We start from the raw sequence: 9182 nt of genomic DNA on the forward strand, positions 1-9182 counted from the left end.
ACACACTCCTAGCTCCCTTCTGTCTGTGTTACTGTGTCACCCTGGGGGGGGAGGGAGGGTCTCATAGCTCCCTTGTCTGTGTCACCCTGCGGGGAGAGGGACAGACTCATAGCTCCCTTCTGTCTGTGTCACCCTGTGGGGAGAGGGACAGGCTCATAGCTCCCTTCTGTCTGTGTCACCCTGCGGGGAGAGGGACACACTCCTAGCTCCCTTCTGTCTGTGTCACCCTGCGGGGAGAGGGACACACTCCTAGCTCCCTTCTGTCTGTGTCACCCTGCGGGGGGAGGGACACACTCCTAGCTCCCTTCTGTCTGCGTTACTGTGTCACCCTGCTGGGGGAGGGAGGGTCTCATAGCTCCCTTGTCTGTGTCACCCTGCGGGGGTGGGACTCATAGCTCCCTTCCGTCTGTCACGGTCACCCTGTTCTCGTAGGGACAGACTCCATGTATCATAGGTCATTTCGGTCGGTGTCATCCTGCGTTGGGTGCATCAAACTTGGGCGACAAGAGACATACAGAGGGTTAATTTCCATTGTCGTTTTATTGCAAAAACCCAATAATATAAAAACTGTACAAATTTACATATATACCACGTGTCCACGCGTCACGCGCTCAGTCCATGCCAGGCTCACATATTTATATATACACACACGTCGCGCGTCCGCTCGTCCCGCGCTCAGTGTCTGTGCTAGGGTCACCGCTACAGAAAGCCAGGCCCATCGCTGCATATGATTGGCCGGCGGCTGCGGCAGTGCAGGAGGCTGGAAGACGCCTCTGCAATGTCCGAAAGAGACTGGTGGTAATAAGGCGAGAGCGGGCGACATCCCAGCTGGGGGCAGGAGAGACGCTTGACCGCCTCTTGCTCCGGCCGGCCTCGCGGACGGGACATGTTCCCCAGGCGCCTCTTGACGTTGCCGGACAGGCTGAGCAGGAACCCCTGAGGCTTGTGCAGCCAGCGCCCGGCTTCCCTCGCCCGTTCACCCTCCTCCTCTCCGCTCTCCGGCAAGTCCATCCACTGCTTGACCAGGTCGGCAAAGCAGTTGTCCCCCAAAACCAGCGGCTGGCGGCTCCGACACTGGGAGAGCAGACACCCCGTCCAATCCTGGGAGTCAGCACCCACCCCAATGCTCCCCCACTGCTCCAAGCAGGCGTCCGACGTGGATTTGGGACGGACTCTCCCCTGGCGGGGGCGGAGGAGCCCCCCCGAGGAGAGGCGCTGGCAGTGAGGAGGAGGGTGCCGGCGCAGCACTGGGGGGGCAGCCCTCCTCTCTTCTTCTTCTTCTTCCTCCTCCTCCTCCTCCTCCCCCCGCAGGGAGCACCCTGAAACCTCAGAGTACCCCGAGTCCCACTCAAGCCCCCGCTGCCCGCCGCCCCCCGGGGTCACCTCGTCTGGGAGCTCCATGCAGCAGGCCGAGTCCGCCTCGGACAGGTCGGAAGTGCGGTGGGAGAGGCGGGGGTCCCGTCTGACCACTCTGCGGGGGAGAGGCTCTGGGGGCTCCCCGGTGTCCGGGGAGGGTGTCGGGGAGGAGCGCTTAAGATCCTGGAGCACACGCAACATACACTCCATCTGTTCGGAGAGCGAAGAGCCAGAGTCCTTCATACACAGCTAGGGAGAGAGAGAGAGGGTGAGGACACAGGCCATGTTGAACAAGCAGTTACCCTGTAACATCTTATTGTAGTAACCCTGCTCCTGAGTGCCTTATTGCCCCGGCAGTGACCCTGTAACATCTTGTCGCAGTAACCCAGCTCCTGAGTGCCTTATTGCCCCGGCAGTGACCCTGTAACATCCTATCACAGTAACCCAGCTCCTGAGTGCCTTATTGCCCCAGCAGTGTCCCTGTAACATCTTGTCACAGTAACCCTGCTCCTGAGTGCCTTATTGCCCCGGCAGTGACCCTGTAACATCTTGTCACAGTAACCCTGCTCCTGAGTGCCTTATTGCCCCGGCAGTGACCCTGTAACATCTTATCACAGTAACCCAGCTCCTGAGTGCCTTATTGCCCCGGCAGTGACCCTGTAACATCTTATCACAGTAACCCTGCTCCTGAGTGCCTTATTACCCCTAACATGTTCCACGTGAGCGGTGTTACTGCAGTAACATGCTGCAGAGAGCCTTATTGCCGTGGCATGTTATTAGTGATTTTGTAACCCTCCCACGCGCCACAGAAGACGCGCCACGCAGCTTTATGTAGGAGGGCCAGCAGCGGCAGGGCGGAGCTGGCTTTGGAAGCGGGAGAACGGGCTCCCAACACGCCCCGAATCTCTGGCACACGCCTAAGTGAGGGGGGAGGCCGAGGCCCGGAGAGAATATATACCCCGAGGGTGTGAGGAGGGGGGAGGCTGATGCATGTTCCAAAAACCCTCCCCCTCCCCTACAGGGAGCAAGCAGAGGCACGAGCCTACACACCAAGCACACAGCCTCCCCCCGGGGCAGGACAGCCGCACGCTTAACCCCATCTCTTCCAAAATACTCCTCCTGTCTGTCCCTCCCTCCCTCTGTCTGTCCCTCCATCCCTCCATCCGCACTCTCTCCCTCCTCCTGTTTGCTTTGGCTGTCTCTTTCTGGCATGTCACTCTCCCATCTGCTCAACATCTGTCTCTTTACCCAGCTTTGTTCCCTCTCAGTGTCTCTATATAACACTCAGCCAAAAACAGGGTTTAATTAAGAGATACGGTGACTGCAGAGTATCAGGGACAGGCTCACACAGTCCTGGGTGTATATGTAATGTAGGGTGACTACCTGACTGCAGAGTATCAGGGACAGGATCACACAGTCCTGGGTGTATATGTAATGTAGGGTGACCTGACTGCAGAGTATCAGGGACAGGATCTCACAGTCCTGGGTGTATATGTAATGTAGGGTGACTTCCTGACTGCAGAGTATCAGGGACAGGCTCACACAGTCCTGGGTGTATATGTAATGTAGGGTGACCTGACTGCAGAGTATCAGGGACAGGATCACACAGTCCTGGGTGTATATGTAATGTAGGGTGACTTCCTGACTGCAGAGTATCAGGGACAGGCTCACACAGTCCTGGGTGTATATGTAATGTAGGGTGACTTCCTGACTGCAGAGTAACAGGGACAGGCTCACACAGTCCTGGGTGTATATGTAATGTAGGATGACTTCCTGACTGCAGAGTAACAGGGACAGGCTCACACAGTCCTGGGTGTATATGTAATGTAGGGTGACTTCCTGACTGCAGAGTAACAGGGACAGGCTCACACAGTCCTGGGTTTATATGTAATGTAGGGTGACTTCCTGACTGCAGAGTAACAGGGACAGGCTCACACAGTCCTGGGGTTATATGTAATGTAGGATGACTTCCTGACTGCAGAGTAACAGGGACAGGATCGCACAGTCCTGGGTGTATATGTAATGTAAGGTGACTTCCTGACTGCAGAGTATCAGGGACAGGCTCACACAGTCCTGGGTGTATATGTAATGTAGGGTGACCTGACTGCAGAGTATCAGGGACAGGATCTCACAGTCCTGGGTGTATATGTAATGTAGGGTGACTACCTGACTGCAGAGTAACAGGGACAGGCTCACACAGTCCTGGGGTTATATGTAATGTAGGATGACTTCCTGACTGCAGAGTAACAGGGACAGGCTCACACAGTCCTGGGGTTATATCTCATGAAGGGTGACCACCTGGCTGTAGATTTCACTCCCTACGAGGTACTCTGCAGTACTCTGGATGTGAGACTCTAACCCTCCTTCCCCAGAGGCTTTTTTGTTCCCGCGTTACTCACAGCACCGTCACATCCTTCCCCCACACAGGAAACGTGCTCTGCTCCTGCCGCAGGCTCCAAACATGCATTGGGATCTACGCTGTCCCCTGTAGTTCTGCTACTTGGTTTCAATACATGCTGGTCTTTGAAGTGGTCCATATGGGTTTCGTAACTGCAGTGCATGCTGGTCCCTGTAGTTCTGCCCCCTACGAACACCCCCAACTTACTAAGCTTCAGGCATTTCTAGCACGGAGAGGGTTAAACAGAGGGGAGAAAGGAGCAGCCTTGTTCTTATAGGGCTGGTCTCTGAAGTGGGAGGCCCCCACAGCCATGCGAATAACGACCCCGTGCCACCTTCTTGTGAGATAGGGCAAGATACTCGCTCTCTCTGTGGTGTGCCGCTGGATATATCCAATGAGATTGTTAGCTCTTCAGACAGGGAGGTTAGAGGTACGGTGTACAGTGCTATATATAGGGATTTGCGGCATTGTGCGGCACAGAAGGGGTTAAAATAATGCCTTAGCAGGGAGTGCCTTATTGCCCAGGGTCACCTGACTGCATTTACTGGCTGCTGATTGGGTGTCAGACGCTTGGTACGCAGACTGACCCCTGACCCCACAGCCTGCAGACAACATGTCATTTATTGGCCCTCGACCCCTATAGAAATCTCTGAAGTGTTTACACAGCACAGAGATCCCAAACAGTGCAGGGGAGAGCTGCAGCGAGGGCCTGTTATACAGGACAGGCACGCGGGAGGGCGAGTTATACAGGACAGGCACGCGGGAGGGCGAGTTATACAGGACAGGCACGCGGGAGGGCGAGTTATACAGGACAGGCACGCGGGAGGGCGAGTTATACAGGACAGGCACGCGGGAGGGCGAGTTATACAGGACAGGCACGCGGGAGGGCGAGTTATACAGGACAGGCACGCGGGAGGGCGAGTTATACAGGACAGGCACGCGGGAGGGCCTGTTATACAGGACAGGCACGCGGGAGGGCCTGTTATACAGGACAGGCACGCGGGAGGTTGAGTTATACAGGACAGGCACGCGGGAGGGCGAGTTATACAGGACAGGCACGCGGGAGGGCGAGTTATACAGGACAGGCACGCAGGAGGGCGAGTTATACAGGACAGGCACGCGGGAGGGCGAGTTATACAGGACAGGCACGCGGGAGGGCGAGTTATACAGGACAGGCACGCGGGAGGGCCTGTTATACAGGACAGGCACGCGGGAGGGCGAGTTATACAGGACAGGCACGCGGGAGGGCGAGTTATACAGGACAGGCACGCGGGAGGGCGAGTTATACAGGACAGGCACGCGGGAGGGCCTGTTATACAGGACAGGCACGCGGGAGGGTGAGTTATACAGGACAGGCACAGACTGTGTGTCTAAGGCACTGATTAATAATGCCAGATACACACAGGGACACACTTATACACAGAGAGAAACGACAAATGACAGATCATGTCACACAGGGAGAGAGAGCCGTCACCAACTCGCAGGGAGTCATAAGAGCGGGGGGCGCAGGGAGTCGCAGAGCGGGGGTGGCCCAGGAGCAGGGGTGGCGCAGGGAGTCACAGAGCAGGGGGCGCAGGGAGTCACAGAGCAGGGGGCGCAGGGAATCACAGAGCAGGGGGCGCAGGGAATCACAGAGCAGGGGGCGCAGGGAATCACAGAGCAGGGGGCGCAGGGAATCACAGAGCAGGGGGCGCAGGGAATCACAGAGCAGGGGGCGCAGGGAGTCACAGAGCAGGGGGCGCAGGGAGTCACAGAGCAGGGGGAACGCAGGGAGTCACAGAGCAGGGGGCGCAGGGAGTCACAGAGCAGGGGGCGCAGGGAGTCACAGAGCAGGGGGCGCAGGGAGTCACAGAGCAGGGGGCGCAGGGAGTCACAGAGCAGGGGGCGCAGGGAGTCACAGAGCAGGGGGCGCAGGGAGTCACAGAGCAGGGGGCGCAGGGAGTCACAGAGCAGGGGGCGCAGGGAATCACAGCGGGGGGCGCAGGGAGTCACAGAGCGGGGGGCGCAGGGAGTCACAGAGCAGGGGGCGCAGGGAGCACACACAGTCGCCTTCCTGCCCGTCTCACTGGGGACACATGGAGAGAGAGTACTTTGTGGGAGAGGAGAGAAAAAGTCTACCTAACACCACCCCCCTGTCACTGACACCTCCACCCCAGACATTCCTGCAGCTTGTACAACGCTCCCTGCCTGTCCAGACACGCCAGCGCTAATACCTCTCTGTCACTATCTGCACCCACGTTTAACCCTTCCACGTATGTCAGCAGCGTTCGGGGGAGACCCTCAGAGCTCAGGGACCCCTTTCTGTGACCGGGGTTAACCCCTTCAATGCCAGTTCCCTCTGCACATCACTGGCATCCTCTGGCACGGAGCGGGGTTGGTATAGTTTGGGGTGGTCTCCCTGCCTATAGGGACTGTCCCCTACTCCGCTCCCTCTCCCTTTGTGCCCCCTCTCCCCCATCCCCCAGGGAAATGCCTAGTGACCATTTTGAGATGTGAAAACACTGAACACGCACATGTGACACAGGACACGGGACACGCATGTGCTCCACTGGGGAATCTGCTTCTGCAGCAATTCACCTTATGTACCCTTAGAAAAAAAAGTAGCTAGGCACTCAGGAGCTAGGTTATCATCGGGGTATATTGCACTTTTTATTCACCTGTGGGAATTTACCTACGCCTGGGGTAACTTGGGGTAACCCCCCCTGGGGCGACACTCTTCCCCCCCCCCCCCTCTATACCGTACCCTTTTTAAATTCTCAGCGCAGAGCAATGCGTTGCAGTATTCGTAAACATGGGGCTCTGGCTGCTCAGAATCAATCTGACCCCCCCCCCACCCTCCTGTATCTAATATATGTCATGTATATATCACCAACATAATCCACAGCGCAGTACAGCAGGTGGAAGGACAAGCGCAACACACAATGCAACAACAACCAGAATGAAACAATAGGGTCAGGGGGTCCCGGCTCCTCTATATGGCAGGGGGTCCCAGCTCCTCTATATGGCAGGGGGTCCCAGCTCCTCTCTATGGCAGGGGGTCCCAGCTCCTCTATATGGCAGGGTGTCCCAGCTCCTCTATATGGCAGGGTGTCCCAGCTCCTCTATATGGCAGGGGGTCCCAGCTCCTCTATATGGCAGGGGGTCCCAGCTCCTCTATATGGCAGGGGGTCCCAGCTCCTCTATATGGCAGGGGGTCCCAGCTCCTCTATATGGCAGGGGGTCCCGGCTCCTCTATATGGCAGGGGGTCCCGGCTCCTCTATATGGCAGGGGGTCCCGGCTCCTCTATATGGCAGGGGGTCCCAGCTCCTCTATATGGCAGGGGGTCCCGGCTCCTCTATATGGCAGGGGGTCCCAGCTCCTCTATATGGCAGGGGGTCCCAGCTCCTCTATATGGCAGGGGGTCCCGGCTCCTCTATATGGCAGGGGGTCCCGGCTCCTCTATATGGCAGGGGGTCCCGGCTCCTCTATATGGCAGGGGGTCCCAGCTCCTCTATATGGCAGGGGGTCCCAGCTCCTCTATATGGCGGGGGTCTCACCCCACATCTTAACAGTTTGTAAGGCACATCCTGCTTTTTTTTAACCATTTCACTGCCTGTGGTCCACTGCAACCCCCCACCCCTCCCAATAGTTGTGCACTCTCTCTCTCTGCCTCGTCCCCTGAGACAAGGTGACCCTCCTCCAATACACCCCCCTCTCCCCAAATTCCTCTAGGACATTACTGGGGTCCCCCCTAAAAGTACTTACCAGCTCAGATCGTAACTGGCAAATGACTGAGTCCAGGCGGGTGTTCTGCATGCCCCAAATATCCCCGGAGCCGGTCAGGGGGAAGGAACTGGGGGGTACAGAGGAGGGGGGATAAGGGGCTGTATAGGGTTATATATAGTCCCTGCTGTATATGGGATCAGCGCTTCCCCCTCTGGACACAAACTTATCCACTGATCCTTTTCTCATCTCACATGTTCCTTAAGGCTTCCGCTTGGCCCCGCCCACAACCCCTCCTGTCCCAGTGAGCAGCCAATCAGAGGGCCCTTTCACACCCCCAGGATTTGGGGATTCTAAGGAGAGGGAAAGGAGGAAATCTGATCTGGGACATATGATGGAGAAGGAAGGGGGAGAGAGGAGGGGGGAAAGGGAAGGGGGAGGGATAGAGGAGGGAGGGAAGGGGGAGGGATAGAGGAAGAAAAGGAAGGGGGGAGAGGAAGAAAGGGAAGGGGGAGAGGAAGAAAGGGAAGGGGGAGAGGAGGGGAAGGGGAAGAGGGAGGGGAAGAGGGAGGGGAAGAGGGAGGGGAAGAGGGAGGGGAAGAGGGAGGGGAAGAGGGAGGGGAAGAGGGAGGGGAAGAAAGGGAAGGAGGAGAGGAAGAAAGGGAAGAGGGGAAGGAGGAGAGGAAGAAAGGGAAGGGGGAGAGGAGGAGAAGAAGGAAGAGGAGAAGAAAGAGAAGGGGGGATTGGAGAAGAAGAAAGGGAAGGGGGAGAGGAGGAGGAGGAGGAGAAGAAGAAGGGGAGGAGGAGGAGGAGAAGAAAGGGAAGGGGGAGAGGGACAGGAAGAAAAGGAAAGGGGAGGCGGAGATGAAGAAAGAGGAGGAGGAGAAGAAGAAAGGGAAGAGGAGAGTTAGAAAGGGAAGGGGGAGAGGATGGGAGGAAGAAGGGGAAGGTGGAGGAGGAGAGGAAAAAGGGGGATAAGAAAGGGGAGAGGAGGGGAGGAAGTAAGGGAAGGGGGGAGGAGGGGGGGAGGAGGGGGGGAGGAGGGGAGGAGGGGAGGAAGAAATGGAAGAGGAGAAGGGGAGGAAAAAAGGGAAGGGGGAGAGGGAGGAGAAAGAAATGGAAGGGGGAGAGGGGGGAGGAAGAAAGGGAAGGAGGGGGCAGGAGTGGAAGAAAGGGAAGGGGACAGGAGGGGAGGAAGAAAGAGGAGAGGGGGGGAGGGGGAGGAAAGGAAGGGGGAGAGGGGGTGGGGGAGGAAAGGAAGGGGGAGAGGGGGGAGGAAAGGAAGGGGGAGAGGGGGGAGGAAGAAAGGGAAGGGGGGGGCAGGAGTGGAAGAAAGGGAAGGGGACAGGAGGGGAGGAAGAAAGAGGGGAGGGGGAGGAAAGGAAGGGGGAGAGGGAGGAGGAAGAAATGGAAGGGGGAGAGGGGGAGGAAGAAAGGGAAGGGCGAGGAGGAGAGGAAGAAAGGGAAGGGGGAGAGGAGGAGGAGAAGAAAGGGAAGAGGGAGAGAGAAGGCGGAGAGGGAGACAGGGCTTGATGGTGAGAGGGGGAGAGAGAAATGGGGGGGGGAGAGAAATGGGGGAAGGGGAGAGAGGGAGGGAAGGGGGGGAGAGAGGGAGGGAAGTGGGGAAGAGAGAGGGGGGGGTCCTGTAATTACATTTATTTCAGATGGAAAATATCTTCCAGCCTCAGAAAAAAGTGAAATGTTTGGCAAATGGTGAAAGGAAAA

The 9182-nt window shown here is 57.4% G+C and overlaps 1 protein-coding gene across 1 annotated transcript; it reads right to left on the reverse strand.

Moving 5' to 3' along the window:
- Positions 1-522: 522 nt before the first annotated feature.
- Positions 523-7783, reverse strand: INKA1 (inka box actin regulator 1). The gene is made up of 2 exons (XM_075575071.1): positions 7500-7783; positions 523-1605 (listed from the first exon to the last, which is right to left on the reverse strand). Exons 1-2 carry the CDS (start codon positions 7548-7550, stop codon positions 700-702), a joined length of 957 nt encoding a protein of 318 aa, XP_075431186.1. The 5' UTR covers positions 7551-7783; the 3' UTR covers positions 523-699.
- Positions 7784-9182: the final 1399 nt, after the last annotated feature.

Source organism: Ascaphus truei, chromosome 17 (assembly GCF_040206685.1).
Source record: "Ascaphus truei isolate aAscTru1 chromosome 17, aAscTru1.hap1, whole genome shotgun sequence".
Classification (NCBI taxonomy): Eukaryota; Metazoa; Chordata; class Amphibia; order Anura; family Ascaphidae; genus Ascaphus; species Ascaphus truei.